A 16466-nucleotide genomic window follows, 5' to 3' on the forward strand; every position below is an offset into this window, starting at 1 on the left:
AGTTGTACAGATGAGATAAAAGGAGACTGAGGGAACATCAGTAACTTGACTAAAGTCTTGAAGATGGCTTTATCTCCATGTTTCTGACCCAAGTTCGGTGCTTTGTTAATGAGAAATATTCTATGTCCCTGTAGTTCAGAGATCAGAACTGATGATGGTCAGTTATCTAAGCATATGCAGGTATAAGGGCCAAAGAATTCAATCTTAACGTAGTAAATATTTTTTTTACCATCAAAGATCTCCAAAGTGAAAGTAAACATGCTCTTTTTGTCACCTATGTAAAACACAATGCCAAATACTGTGCTTAATATTTCCTGTACATTATTTCTAAATCTGACTATTATTATCTCAATTTCCTTACTGAGAATACCAAGGTACTAAAAGTTGAACAACATATCCAGGCAGTTAAGTACAACAGCTGAATTTAAATTCTGACCTGTCTGACTTAAAACACATTCTTTGGATATGTGGGACATGTGAAAACATTAGCTGATGAAGATCTATTATGAATATTAAAGATAGTTCAGCATTCTTGCTTCCAAAACAACCACTCCAATTCTCTCTCTCTCTTTCTCTCTCTCTCTCTCTCACACACACACACACACAAATGTAGCCTGTTATGGCATACTGACTAGACAAATCCAGAAATTTAAGAATCAGTATCACTTGAACATACATAAGCATTTCAAGGTATGCTACCCTTGTTAATAAAAGCAAGCAAATTATGGTAGGGATTATTACACTTACCAAAAAATGTACAAAACAGGGTAATTCTTTAGTTTTCTTGATATCGTTACCAGAAATATTATAAATCGAACATACATTTCCTCTGATTAATTTCAAAGTAAGTGGATAAAAAATGATAAATATATTTCTTTGTCCTGGCAACACGCTAGTCATCAATATCCTGACAAAGTAAGGAAGCTGTCACTGCCTCCTAAAAATAATACATCATAACCTACCAGTCCAGTTGCCTCAAGTTTTTTTTCTTCTTTCCATAAGATAGATTCCTAAATATTTATTAGGAAATCTTTGTATTAACATGAAATTTGTTCTTTTGTCATGTGTACCTGACACACTAGCTTGTAGGAATTTTGAGAAATCTCATACTAATGACCAATCCGTACCTGGTAATGCCCCAGGACCAAGAACAAGGAAGCTCACTCATCTGTGTGGTGTGTTTCTTGATCTCCAACCTTGATCACTGCCATGCCATCTGTAACATATGCCAAAAAAGCATAAGCAGAAATAGAGACTTTCTTGCCTAGGAACATTCTCCCTTAAGTTACATAGGAGTGTGTCTTCTAACAGTACTACTGGAGTTAACTCTCCAACCAGAGACTTCTTCATAACAAGGATTTCTGGAGGCCAACTTTTCACATCAAAACCGCCATTCCAAAAACAGCTAGCCTCAGCCTCACACCAACCACTGATTGTCAACCATAGAGCCAACAGCATTTTCTTGCCAGAAACCCTGTCAAATCATCTCTACAAAAAGCAAGCTAGTTGGATCAATATCACCCACACTGAAACAAGAGAAACTAAGAATTTAACAATATCCAAGAATTAGAATTTATGTCATAGGCATATTTCCTCACAGAATGACATATGGATGAACAAAAGATGAGATCATTCTTCACAGGTATGATGACATGGGAGAATCTAATTTTCCCTATATCCCTGGCTAAATCAAAAGCAAGCAGTGGACATCAATGGTTGTAAACTTTTGCTCTCCTATTCTATGTATCTACTGGTTCATTAAAAGGGTCTTAAAGCTACATTTATATCTTAACACTATATTCTTATCTTGGCTCTAAATGGCTTTCTAATCTTCCAAACCAATTTGATTTAATCATTAATAATAGTAATAATATAGATACAAGTTACCTTCAAAATCAAATGTTTTTGGTTCACTGACTATAAGATGCTTAGTTCTCATGGATTTACTGTTCTTTTATGGAAACTGTTGAAATTCTAAAAGTATCATGTCAGTAATGTATTTCACAATTAGGATACACAACACTAAAAAAAATTGGGAGAATGAGTTCAAGAACTTCAGTGGTTAAATGAAACTTAGAACCAATGATATGCACATGAAGGATTACATTTGGCCCATTATATTTCCTTAACAAAATTTTACTATATTTATATTTTCTACTCTGCCTTTTCTAGGGATATAGTATTGTTAAAAGTCGATATAAAATGATACAAAATTGTTTATAAGTTTAACAATTGTTATGTGTTAATTTTTTTTTTTTTACTGTCCTAACTTATTTTATTGTAGTGATTCAAAATACAATGATTAAATCTCTAGGTAGGACAAGGGTCCAGTATTGTGAATGCATTTAAGACTCAAATAGACATGACTCAGTATAAAAAGATCTATTTTTTCTCAAGTTAATCTATTCCTCCAATACAATCACCATCAAATTTCCCACACAGATTTTCCTGAAAATTGAAAAGACGATTCTGAAATATGGATGAAAAGCTGGTATATATACACAATGGAATACTATGCAGCCATCAAAAGAAACGAAATCTTGCCATTTGCGACAACATGGATGGAACTAGAGCGTATCATGCTTAGCGAAATAAGTCAAGCGGAGAAAGACAACTATCATATGAGCTCCCTGAAATGAGGAAGTAGTGATGCAACATGGGGGCTTAAGTGGGTAGGAGAAGAATCCATGAAACAAGATGGGATAGGGAGGGAGACAAACCATAAGTGACTCTTAATCTCACGAAACAAACTGTGGGTTGCTTGGGGGAGGGGGGTTGGGAGAAGGGGGTAGGGTTATGGACATTGGGGAGGGTATGTGCTTTTGGGTAAATTGGAAGGGGTGGTGAACCATGAGAGACTATGGACTCTGAAAAACAATCTGAGGGGTTTGAAGTGGCGGAGGGGTGGGAGGTTGGGGTACCAGGTGGTGGGTATTATAGAGGGCATGGCTTGCATGGAGCACTGGGTGTGGTGAAAAAATAATGAATACTGTTTTTCTGAAAATAAATAAATTGGAAAAAGAAAAAAAAAAAAGCCCATAGGTTAAAAATTGTCCCAAGACGGTTCTGAAGAACAGCAATATGGTACCTACCATATGTCAGGACTTATTATAAAGGTATAATAATTAAAACTGTGACAATGATGTTGGGATAGACAACAGACAAGTAGATTAGAACAAAGAGTCATAAAAGACCCACACATATATAAAAAAATTCAATATCTGACAGATGGAGCATTGTGGATCAGTGGGAGTAATGACACACTATTCAATAAATGGTACACACACAACTGATTATCTTTATTGAGGAGGGGGAAACCTAGAGTTTCTACTCAGACCACAGATAGAATAAAACAACTTAATTCTCTATCAGGACATTATGTGAAAAGTGAGAAAAATTTTATGATTTTTAGAAAAAATATAGAGCAATATTTTTAAGACTTTTGGGTAAGAACAATTTCCTAAACAATACAGAACATTTATGAAACTTAACAGAAACAAAAATGCTAAATTTGACCATATTAAAATTTCAATTTGTATAAGAACAAACAAAAAGACAAACAAAAAATGCCAGCCACATACTAGGAGAAGACATCTACAGCCCACTTATTTGACAAAGGATTACCAGAATATATAAAGATTCCCTCAAATTCTATTTGAAACACATAAACTAATCCAATTAAAGAATAAGCAAAAGAGCAGGCAAAATGCAGATGAGAAAAACCCTATTCAACATTATCAAAGGAAAGGTAAACAAAAACAACAGACACCATTGCATATTACATTTGAAAATGAAAATTCAGAGAAAGAGGACCACAGATGTAGAGAAAGAAGAAGACTCATTTATTACTCACAAATGTAAAAACAGTTTAACACTTTGGACTGCAACTCGGAAAAAACAACTACTGTTGAAAAAACCATACAACATTCTCCTATATTATTTAACAACATAGTCATTATAACCAGAAATTTAACTTGTAGAAGAAATTCCTCCACATGTACATTAGGAGACTACTTCAAAAAATCAATTCTAGCATTGCTTGAAACAGTTTAAAAACCTCATAAATAACTTAAATAACCAGAGAATGTTTAAACTATAGTAGAGATGTACAATAATAGAATTCTGCCCCATAGTGAAAATAAATGAACTAGAGCCACATGTATCACTATGAATAAGTCATATAAACTTCATATGACTAAGGGAAGCTGCAAAAATACATTAAGATATCATTTATATAAAATTTTTGAAACAAGCAAGATATGAAACATTTATGAATACGTACATAAAACTGTGAAGAAAAGCAAGTGAAAGAGTAATCTCAAATTAGGTCTAATAATCTGGGACAGGAGGAGAAGTCTGGGACAAGAGAGGTGACTACAGGAGGCTTTAATTAACTTATGTATATCCCTTTCCCAATATGAAACAAATATGGCAAGACGTTGATATAATAAATATGGCAGGTACATGGCTATCTGCTGTATTATTCTCCACAGCTTTTTTTAGACTCAGACATTTGTAATCAAAATTACAAGTCAGCACCCATAAGTGCTAAGTTGCATACATCAAACCATGAAATGCTGAGAAGCTCCCCCGGCCCCACTCCCATCAGGGAAGGTGGAACAGAAAGGCTGGGATGTTAGAGAGGAGAAGGGAGTTGGGGGAAATTGGAAGGGGAGGTGAACCATGAGAGACTATGGACTCTGAAAAACAATCTGAGGGGTTTGAAGTGGCCGGGGGTGGGAGGTTGGGGTACCAGGTGCTGGGTATTAGAGAGGGCACGGATTGCATGGAGCACTGGGTGTGGTGCAAAAATAATGAATACTGTTATGCTGAAAATAAATAAAAAATAAATTAAAAAAAAAAAAAAAGAAAGGGTGGGATGTTGAGCTGGGCATTTCAAAAGACAAGAGGTGAAAACTGTGAATAAGCTGTGCGAGTCTCGGAAGGTAAATTTCCTGACTGGAGAGGGGGCTCAAACTAAGAAAAAACATGTCCTCCTTAATGAATCAGTGAACATCTCACCCTGACTTCTTGTGGTTACTGTGTAATTGGAGACATTCAACCACTGAGCCATTCTGGTAAAATTCACAAGACTGAGAACAAAACACACTCACCATTTAAGTGCAAATAAATCAGAAACATGGGTCAGGTGGCAAACATCTCCACATAGCGCTTGCTATTTCGATTTGAGATTTTAACTTCTAATTTAAAACTCCTCTGTTTTGTGCCCGTCACCCTCTGACAAAACTTTTGGGCAAGAAAAGAACTGCCAGGGGAAAATCCTCTCCTCACGCTCTGTCACTGCACGGAACGGTGTGCTGCATTTTCCAGGTATCATTATTTTTTTTGTTTATTTTTTATTTTTTATTTTTCTGTATCATTAACAATCTAATACTGTCCCCTCCTCCCCCTGGGATCTTAATTAAAATTCTAAGCAAAGAAAAACTAAAAAAGAAAAACCAAAAAACAAAAACCCTAGAGTATATTTATGAGCAGTTAAGCTCAAAGTTATAAGAACGTGTACCCAGAGGTAATGGTTTCTATTTTGTGCATTTTTTTTTCCTGAAAAGGTAATCAAAATGGTAATTAACCAACTGTAGATGCTGTCTTAAATGTACATGGTTCTTTACAAATAGTAGCATGTGACCACCAGTATTATTATTTGCTTCACAAAATCCTGTGAGGAGTAACATCTTAATACGTACACAATGTTTGTAATTAAAAATTAATTCTTCAACACTCATTTCTACATATAGTATTTGAAATCTCGTTTTATTTGATACTTTTGGGCCCTGGGTATGCAGGAAACAAACCTCAGTGTTAAGGGACAAGAAAGATCCACGTACAAATGACATAGGCACAAATGGTTGGAACATAGAGAACTGACTCTGGTCTTTACCAGATTAAACAAAACAAAACAAAGTCTTTGCTTGTCATGAGGTATGGATAATTATATTATGGGCTCCCCAAATCTGGACATGATTGGTACTTTGATCTGAGAACAACATAAGAGTTATTTTTAAGGAAAGCTTTTTTTTTTTTTAAAGCATGTCATGAATTCAAAAATTGTAATCATATCAAATAGGTTTCACTACATAGAACAGAGAAAGGAGAGTTTATTACAGAGGAAGCATCTAATTTTTTGAGGCCATTGGTTAAGGAGCTGATTATATTGAACCTGGTATTGATATTGTACTGTGAATAAGGTTGATAATCATTTCTCTAAACATAGAAATTTAAAATGGAAGTGGAAGGTTTGAAATATACATTCAAAATCCATATATTCAAGTGTACTTTTAGATACTCAAATAGTTCAAAGAGAAATAACAATATCAAAGGAGAAAATGAGATAATATCATATACCACTTAAAGCCTCAATATTGATGAGCAGTATACAGCCCCAATACTGTTGACCTGAAATTATTTAAAAATTTCATCTTAAAGCAAATAGCAAGAAATAGCACTTTAGAAACTTAGATTTGTAGTTTAGTTCCCCAGATGTTTTGTCTTCTTTTTTTTCACCTCCAACAGAAAAAAAAAATGACCTTATGCATTAAAAGAAAGAGGGGCAGGTTGCAAAAAAATCATTCTTGGAAAAAAAAAATCATTCTTGGTCTGGTATTTGCTTAAGAATGTTTAGGAATGCTACAGAGAAATAAGTTTTAAGATTTTGGAAGATTTCGTTTCCCTCAAGTGTCTGACTGTGTAAGTTCTTTCAGAAAATCATTATAGAATTTTATAAAACTAAAAGATTGGCTCAGGATATTTTGATTCACACAATGTTCCCTAACTGCTTTTTTTAATTTCAGGGGATGGCACAAGCCTCTATTATGAGTGTTTAAACACAAATTTCTTGAGAAGAGCCTAACGATTCTGCAATAATATTTTTTGCTAATTATCAGCATTCAGAAACACATCCTTTTCGTATATTATTTAACAAGATCGACGACCTTGTTCAGAAAGATTTCTCAAAAAACAATGAATAAAAATCTCCAGGAAGTATAGCGGGGCTTTTCCCCTTCATTGCATAAGACAGTACTTTCAGAATTTTGGCTTATGAGCTCTAGAGAACCTACATGACTGGTCAATATGTTTTAAATGCACAAATCCAGAGAATAAAAAGCTAGAGGAAACCTGGAAATACCTTTGCTTTTCCAAACGTCAACACAGTCTGAATCCATGGCATTGAGCACAATGAGAGTGTACGCACGTGAGACACTGAATCTGAAAAGCCTACTGTAGGAGAAAAAACCAACTTAGAAAAAAACCGTAAAGTTGACCAGTTTTTTGGGAAGAGCTTCATTGTATGGAGTGGGGAAAAAAAAAGTACAGTCTAAGAATTCTATGGTCAACCAAATGTTACGTATGTTTTCAATAGAGTAGAAGATAATTTTAAGCCATAAAGGCTCAGTGTACATACTTTTGTATTTAGAAATGCAGAAAGATACACTTGGAAGACATCAAATCAATTCCTAAGTCTACCCGGAACTCATTCTACAGATGGAGATAAACAGTTACATACCCACAAACACATATTTTATCTATTTATTCAGATATGTATGCTTTTCCCTTAGATAAGAATTAGTTTCAAACTATGGCTAATTAACCATCTTTAATGCCTTCAATAAACAAAATTTTATGATGGTCATGAAAAATTTTAAATATTAAAAAAAAATCTACAAGTCTCCAGTGATATACACTGGAGTGTTGTTAGAGTGACAACTCGCCTCAGGCATAAAAATCAGAGTTGTGTTTTAACCAATCTAGAGCTCTGAAATTTTATGATAATCTATCAAAGATTAAAGATGAGGGGTCTAAGGATAGCATGTATGAATAAAGCACATATTTAAAGACAAAACAAAAACTATGTAAATATAAATACACGTACATAAACATATATATCCTGAAAATACACTGGTCAAACAAGGTGAGTCCCTGTGGATTCCCATTTGGACTGATGGCCTTCTAGTCATTGCATATAAAGGGAATGAATTTTATCATTTTAGCCTGGTGGCCCAGAACACAGGTATTGCCTTGTGGATGGTTTGTATGTTAAAGTAATTCCTTAAAATATTTAATGTTTCAAAAACAGGACCTCAATATTGAACCAAGACAGCATCGTGAATCCAATAGAAAGAAATACTACCAAGGGTTTTATTAAAGACCTATGTTGTAAGAGTAAACAAAACAAAGCTAGAAATCATAAATCACAATGGGTGTGCATTTTACAAGAACTGGACTCCAACCAGAGGATCTGTGCTCACAGAAAGGCCTCATTTGGCACTTTGGCAAATCTTTGGGGAGAATTACTAAATAAATAATTAAAACAAAATCTTAAATAATATGCATGTAGCTTTCAGTGATTTCTCATTCAAACTAAATAGGCAAACCGTAAGACTACTACTTCCAAAAAGGATGAGAAATTTTGTGACAGTCTGAGCATGTAACATTCTAAGTTCATTTCAATTTTCCCTCTTGAATTAATTTATTTTATATCTATTTTTTAAATTTAAATTTATGAACTTAAAAATGGCTACATAGGCTACCAAGTACAAAGAGTATCATTTCATAACAGTATGCTTCTTTCAAATTGTTTTTCAAATCACCCTGATTTGTAGTATTTCCCAATTTCGATTATGTAAATTTGGAGAAGGGTTTCTTTATTCAAGTATCTTTGCAAAACCTTAACACAAACAGTTGCAATTTTTTATTTTAAAATAAAAATAGTATATACACTTCCTTCTGGAGTATGCTGTATGAAAATGATCATGTCACTCCCATTCTTAAAAATGGTCTCAACTTAAAAAAAAAAAATGGCCTCAATTCCTATAGCTTAAGTAGAGGACAACACCTAAGGATTAGCATTAGAAGTGATAGGATTATAGTCACAGAAATTTCATACAGACTCTGTGTTCTGTTCATAATTGTTATATGTTAATTCATTGTCTTTACCTTCTTTTAGCTGTCTGGCTAACTCTCCTACCTTTTCCTGTTTTATGCATGATATTAGAATATTTTTAATGATATGATTTCACGGGCGCCTGTGTGGCTCAGATGGTTAAATATTGGCCTACGGCTCAGGTCATGATCTCTGGTTCTTAGGATGGAGCCCCAGGTCTGGCTCCCAGCTCAGCAGGAAGCCTGCTTCTCTCTCTCCTTCTGCCTCTCCCCCTGCTTGTGCTCTCTCTGTCTCTCTCAAATGGATAAATAGAATCTTAAAAAGAATAATAACATGCTTTCAGTTACATATTAGGTAATGTCCTGGTAAAGTGGCATTCTGAGAGCCAACAAGCAAATAAACAAACAAAATGGGCCTAATTTCCACTTTGTAAATACTCCCACCATGACCAATTCAAGCCATCAATGTGACATCATTGAAAGTGAAGTTGGGAAGAGCATATCTTAGTGAGTTGGTTGGCTCCAGTAGAGCATTCTGATGAATCGATAATGCCTCAAGTTTCAGAAAAGGACAGTGAATCATTTTAGCATGATTAAATGTTAAGCAATGGGCTGCATTTTATAAAACTATGAAATGACAGAAAAACACTTTCCAAATAAATATTTTGAGTAGAATAAAATATAGGTTGAGGCTATTTTATGATTAAAAAATATTCATCATAAGCAATATCATTGAAAGCTTGTAAACTATATGTTAGAGTTTGGAAAATGTGAATGACATTTAATTAACAAGAGAAAATAATCATCATGCATTTTGAGAATCAAGCATTTTATAACATTTGAAAGAAAGTGATTATATATATATAAATATTTTAATGGCCCTTTAGATATATCTGTAAAGTTCATTATTTTAAAATGCTTTTGATGTAATAAGGTATATAGTATCTAGAAGCAGACCAAGAAACCTAGCCCAGGAGTTGGCAAATTTTTCCTGTAAAGAGCCAGACAGTATGTATTTTAGTCTTTACAGACAATTTAGTCTCTGTCATGAATACAGTTCTTTTATTATAGTGTGAAATACCCACATTCAACATGTAAACTGATGATCCTGCCTGTGTTCCAATAAAACACTATTTACAGAAATAAGCAGCAGATAGATTTGGCCTGTGGGCTGTTCATAGTTTGCTGACCTGACTTGAGTGTATACTGAATCATCTGATATTTTATAGTTCTGATCTCAATATAATTTTTTTAGTGTTTATAAAAAATTAACCCAATGATGAAAGTTTTTTAAAAATAATATTGCCCAAGTCAACAATATTGACTCATTAGTATTTGTTAAACAAGGTAATCCCATAGCAAACCAACAGCCAAAAGGACAATGCAATTGAAAATAAGATGAATATAATTGTGAACACATTTTCTTTTATATTATTATACCAAAATTTCATAATTCATCATGAGGAGAGCGGTCTACCTAGACAGTAAAGAGGAAAATTTCACATGAAATTAAAATATATTTAATATGAGTACATTCATTTTAATTGACTATGAAATCCTTATCCTTACCTTCTATAAGTTTCCCTGTCTGTTCTGCACTTCCTCCAGGAAGAATTTTGGCAATATAGGCTCCAATTTCACCATTATGTCCAGGGATTTCTTTACCACCCACAATTCTAATTCCTAATCCATTACCTGTATTGAAAAATTAGCAAATTATTAGTCATGATTTAAAGGGACAGCAGTTATCAAAAGTTATAAGGTGCACATAAAGTGGGCTCTGGTACCCAGAAGCTATCTACAAATGAATATTGGGACTGGACACTAATAACAGAAAGGTATTATTCTGAATTCAGTAATAGTTGATATGAATAGGACATTCTGAGATTTTGGTAGCATCTATGATGAATCACCTGATACTAAAAAATAATTCTTCGAATTCAGCTATACCACCAAGATAAGAAACAAATATCTTTGTCCATTTTTGACCAGATACTTTATAAAAACATTGTATGAAGATGTTCCCACTATAAGAAACTCCAGAGCATATAGTTCACTTATGAAATTGAGGAGCATTTCACTTAAAAAGACAGTAGTGGCTGTATACATTGAGAAGACACAATCCAAGCACATGACTGCAAATGATAAAATGAAAACACGATCATAATTTGTGAATTACTATTGACTTTTTAGCTTTAACTCAACTAACATTGTCTGTGCCTTAGCATGGCACTTACTGCAAGGCACAATAAAATTATTCTTGACTGATGAACAACTTAGTAAACTTTTTTATTTCCTAGAACAGATTTTTCTGTAAATAGCCACATGGAAAAAAAGATGGACAATGATTATTATGTGAAAACTAACTGAGACAGAATTAAGTTTATATTTTCTTTTTAACCAGCTAAAAATTAGCAAGTGTATATATGTAAAACACCAGATATACTTTTTTTTTACCATTGTCAAGGATATTTAAAAATAAAAGTACTAAAAGAAAGCAGAGTTATTCTTCTTAAATGAAGGTACAATTATTTCTTTAAATTACAATTTTTTATAAAGATTTTTATTTATTTATTTGACAGAGAGAGATTACAAGTAGGCAGAGAGGCAGGCAGAGAGAGAGGAAGGGAAGCAGGCTCCCTGCTGAGCAGAGAGCCCGATGCGGGGGCTCTCATGACCTGAGCCAAAGGCAGAGGCTTAACCCACTGAGCCACCCAGGTGCCCCTTTAAATTACAATTCTTGCCATTCACTGATTGAAGTACTATTTTCAACTCTTTCAAAATCTCTAAATTTTAAAAGTCATCTCCCTTATAGTTTCTGTTTCCTTCCCACTTTACTCTTCAAAAGAAACCCCTGTAGTCAGCATCAACACAGTACAAACATCCAAAAATCAGTAACACTGGATTATGGAATCCTTCCGTCATCCACCTAGCATAGTTTGGTAAAACATCATTCTCGGGTTATAAGAGGGTTCTGAAGGAATTTCCTCTCCCATTTTCTTTTTCCTTTCCTTCCTTGTATTTACCCTCTTTTTTCTCTGTCCTTCCCTACTATTTACCTCCCTCTTTCTACCTTTTTTTTTTTTTTAGATTATATTCATTTATTTGACAGAGAGAGAGAGAGATCACAAGTAGGCAGAGAGGCAGGCAGAGAAAGAGAGGAAAGCGGGCTCCCTGCTGAGCAGAGAGCCCGATGAGGGGCTTGATCCCAGGACACTGGGACCACGATCTGAGCTGAAGCCAAAGGCAGAGGCTTATACAGTGAACCACCCAGGCGCCCCCCCCATCCCCACCTTTATTTTTTAACCAGAGTTAGCGTTCTGAAGATTTAGCCTCAAAATAAAAATTAAAAACGAACAAGCAACTGTATGTTTCTAAGTTTCCTGCTGTTCTCAAGGAGTCAGAGCTTTCTCTGGCCCTACATATGGAGCTTTTCTGTTGCCAGTTTCTTGGTCCATTGCTACCGCTATGAGAGATTAATTTGTGATTACTCATTGAATATAACTGGGTGAATACAGAATGTCATCTAGTACATGACCCGGTTTCAACTAAGTCTGCATAGAAACAGTTGATTTGTTAGACAGTAGACTATAAGGATTCACCAGGACTGATCCTACAGTAAGACATTAGATACAAATAAAGGGTAGAAGATGAAGAAACATTCCTAGCCATTCTTCATTCAATTAGTCTAGTCTATTTTTTATTGTGTGAAGGACATTTGGAAATTCCATATTGAAGATTTTAAAATAGCTGGCCTTAATTAAAGGGTTATTTCATGGAATTTATCTATAAAAAGTAAGAATAGTTTCTTAAAGATTTGATTTCACTCTACATGACTGAATCACTCCGAGTTGTAATTTATCACTTGTTAAACTTCTTAAAAAACACACACAGACACTGAATTTCTAACGTGGTCAGTGTATACATATCATTTTAAGATGTAGTCAATTTCAGATCCTAAAAATCCGCAGATCCACATTTCCTGCGTGTATAGGTATATGTTCAAGATCATGGCTTACATCAAAATTTATCATAATGCTAGAGTATAGGAGGGATAGCAGGGTACAGCAAAGTGCTAAGGGAATTTGGTTTGAAATATTTCCTTTTAAGCTTAAAAGTGAGAGTGTAAACATAGTCCATGAAAAGCATAAGCTAGATGTTTAGGATCAGTTGTTACACCTTGTAAAGGTATAGCTAAAAGAGTATTTGTGGAACTCCAAATTCTCTTAATTGGTATACGTGATTATTTTTAAAGGTTCACTTATAGTTCCACTCTTTTTAAACATTTTTATTTATTTAATTAATTTATTTTTATTATGTTTTATTACATCAGCTACTATATAGCACATAATTAGCCTCTGATGCAGTGTTTAATGACTCATTAGTTAAGTACAGTTTCATTCTGTAGTCTTCAGAGTTAGGTAGTTGGATCCTTAGTACCATTCGATTTTTGGTGACTGAGGATGCTCTAAAACCCTGTAATAAAGGATCAGTGGAAGTAAATTATAATTATATCCATCTTAATAAAGTAGCACAACACAATCTTATTTAATTTATAAAATACAGCCTTATACCACTGAATTCTAATACTCAAAGCACTTTCTTTTTTTTTTCCAATTTATTTATTTTCAGAAAAACAGTATTCATTATTTTTTCACCACACCCAGTGCTCCATGCAAGCCGTGCCCTCTATAATACCCACCACCTGGTACCCCAACCTCCCACCCCCCCGCCAATTCAAACCCCTCAGACTGTTTTTCAGAGTCCATAGTCTCTTTCTAAATACATGTTATAAGCCTTAGTATCTTTGGTAAAATGAAAGTAATGTACAGTGATGACAATAGTGTGAGAAATGAAATTCATAAGTAAAGAAACCACTTCAAGAACACAGTAAATTTTTAAGAATTATTGTTGCTCTGGTTGATGCTAAGTTTTTTGTGTATACAACAAAGTAGCATAGAAATATTAAAATTTGTGATAAAATAGAATGATAGAAAATAAAAAGACTCAGAAAGTATAACAGTTTTTTGCTTACTTTACTGGAATTACATGTAACCTAATTTGGACATAATGCATATAAAGTTAATTTACATGATTTCTAATTATTTAAACCTGGACATTTTGATATCATATTTCTATAGTTGCACTTCGATATTTTATGTTATAAATGCAGAAAAAATAAAAATACTTTTAATAATTCTATAAAAATATAACACCCCAACTCAAATCTAAATTGTAGAACTCAATAAAAGATCTGGTAAATTCAAGAAGAAACATTAATTTTTAACTGAAATGCTTATATCTGAATGGTCCTTGATAATTGATGTTTATATCATCACTTTTGACTTTTGACAAATTTTTATCAACATAAATTCCTTTTGCCTCTCTGCTTGTATTCTATCTAAAAACATTAATAAAATACCTCCTTAGATGCTTTGAAAATACAGTAGTTTTGTTCAAGTGAACAGTGCAGCAGGTTAGAAAGACCAGTAGTTACCAAAGAGAACACAGAAGCTTTACTAAAAGATTGCCAAAGTTAAAATAATCTCACAGTATATAAACAGTGATGTTGTTGAAGTCTTACTGAGAAATCTAACTTTCAGAAATCCTTTAAAGTATATAGAGAATATTTTTAAGAAAAGGGAAGTTCAGTGATGGATGTAGCAAAATCATTAAGAAAAGTATTACCTTAATGACCTTGGGATTATAATTTAAATGTACAAGTCTTTTTAAGTCCTTCTTATAATTATGCGGTAAATACACTATTATGTAGTCACTTTTAATATTCCAGGCCAAGTGGCAACACAGGAGGCTCCTGAACTCACCTCGTCTCATGGACACACCGAATCTACAGCTACACGTGGAGCAATTCCCTCTGAAAAAAATCCAGAAACTAGCTGAGTGATTCCTACATATTGGGTCAATGAGAAAAACAAAAAACACATAAAAACAGGTTCTGGCATACCTTCAACTACTGGGAGCCATTAAGAACAAAGAAGGCAGCTTGGACAATCACTAAGGTTTGAGAGATAACCAAAAGCTCAGGCCAGACTGAATCAATGTTTATCTCCTACATGAAACCACTGCATCAAGTCTAGGAGAGGTGACTGTTTTATCTAATGCTTAGAAACCAACACAGAGAGTCAGAACAATGGAAGTAACAGGGGAATATATTTCAAACAAGAGAACAAGATGAAACTCCAGAAAAGGACCTTAATGAAGGGGAGAGAAGTTATTTGATAAAAAGTTCAAAATAATAGTTATAATGATGCTCACTGAGGTTAGCAGAACAATGCATGAACAAAGTGAAAATTTCAACAAACAGAATATATTAGAAAGTACCAAATGGAAATCACAGAACAGAAGAATAAGATAAATGAACTTCAAAATTCATAGAGAAGTTCAATATCAGGCCAGAGAATGGAAGAAAAGGTGAGTTAACTTGAAAACAGAGCAGTGAAAGTCATTTAAGAAGAGGAGCAAAGAGGAAAAAGAAGGAAGAGTGAAAATAGATTAAGAGATTCATGAGATACCATCAGAATGAAAGGCATCCTATAGAATAGAAAAAATTACAAATCATACTTCTAATAAGGCTTCAATATAAAAATATAAACTCATATATATAGAACTCATACAACTCAACAGCAAAAATCTGATTTAAAATATGCAGAGAAATTAAATAGACATTTTTCCAAAAAGACCTACTAATAGCCAAAAGGTACATGAAAATGTGCTCAGCATCAGTAATCATCAGGGAAATGCAAACCAAAACCAAAATGAGATATTACCACACATTTGTTAGAATGGTTATTATAAAAAATGTAAGAGATAACAAGTGTTGACAAAGATGTGGAGGAAAGGGAACCCTGGTGTGCTGCTGATAGGAATGTAAATTGGTTACAGCCACCATGGAAAACTGTGGAGCTTCTTCAAAAAGTTAAAAATAGAACTACTCTATGATCCAGCAATCCCAGTTCTGGTTATCTATCCAAAGGAAAAGAAATAGGAATTCAAAGAGATATCTACACTACCATGTTCAGTACAGCCTTATTCACAATAGCCAAGATACAGAAATAACTCAAGAGTCCAGTGATGGGTGACTGGATAAAGAAGGTGTATATATGTACATATACACACAATGGAATATTACTGAACCATGAAAATGAAAGAAATCCTGCCATTTGGGACAACGTGAATAGTCCTTGGGAGCATTATGCTCAATGAAATCAATTAGACAGAGAAAGACAAATACTGCATGGTATCACATATATGTGCAGGGAAAAAGTCAAACGCATAGAAACAGAGTAGAAAAGTGGGTGCCAGGGACTGTGAGTCAGGAAAATAAGGAGAGGCTGGTAAGAGGGTACGTACTTTTAGCTATAAAATTAAAAACATTTAATGATCTAATATAAAACATTGTGACTATTGTTGTAACACTGTACTATATAAGTGAAATTTGTTGAGAGTAGAAGTTGAATGTTCTTACACAAACACACACACAAAAGATAAATACATGAGGTGATAGATGTTTTAATTAACTAGATTGGGGGATCCTTTCACAATATATA

The 16466-nt window shown here is 33.9% G+C and overlaps 1 protein-coding gene across 6 annotated transcripts in view; it reads right to left on the bottom strand.

The window, feature by feature from the left end:
* The window catches only part of PCLO (piccolo presynaptic cytomatrix protein), a 530926-nt gene that overhangs the window by 100703 nt on the left and 413757 nt on the right, over positions 1–16466 (bottom strand). For 5 of the 6 annotated variants that reach the window (XM_044245920.1, XM_044245919.1, XM_044245917.1 and 2 more), the window contains exon 10: positions 10468–10593. In XM_044245920.1, the coding sequence (XP_044101855.1) occupies positions 10468–10593 (126 nt within the window). Of the gene's footprint in view, positions 1–1127; positions 1217–10467; positions 10594–16466 lie in introns of all 6 variants that reach the window. The other variant, XM_044245922.1, reaches the window with a different exon arrangement.

This window comes from Neovison vison, chromosome 4, assembly GCF_020171115.1.
Source record: "Neovison vison isolate M4711 chromosome 4, ASM_NN_V1, whole genome shotgun sequence".
In the NCBI taxonomy this organism is placed as follows: domain Eukaryota; kingdom Metazoa; phylum Chordata; class Mammalia; order Carnivora; family Mustelidae; genus Neogale; species Neogale vison.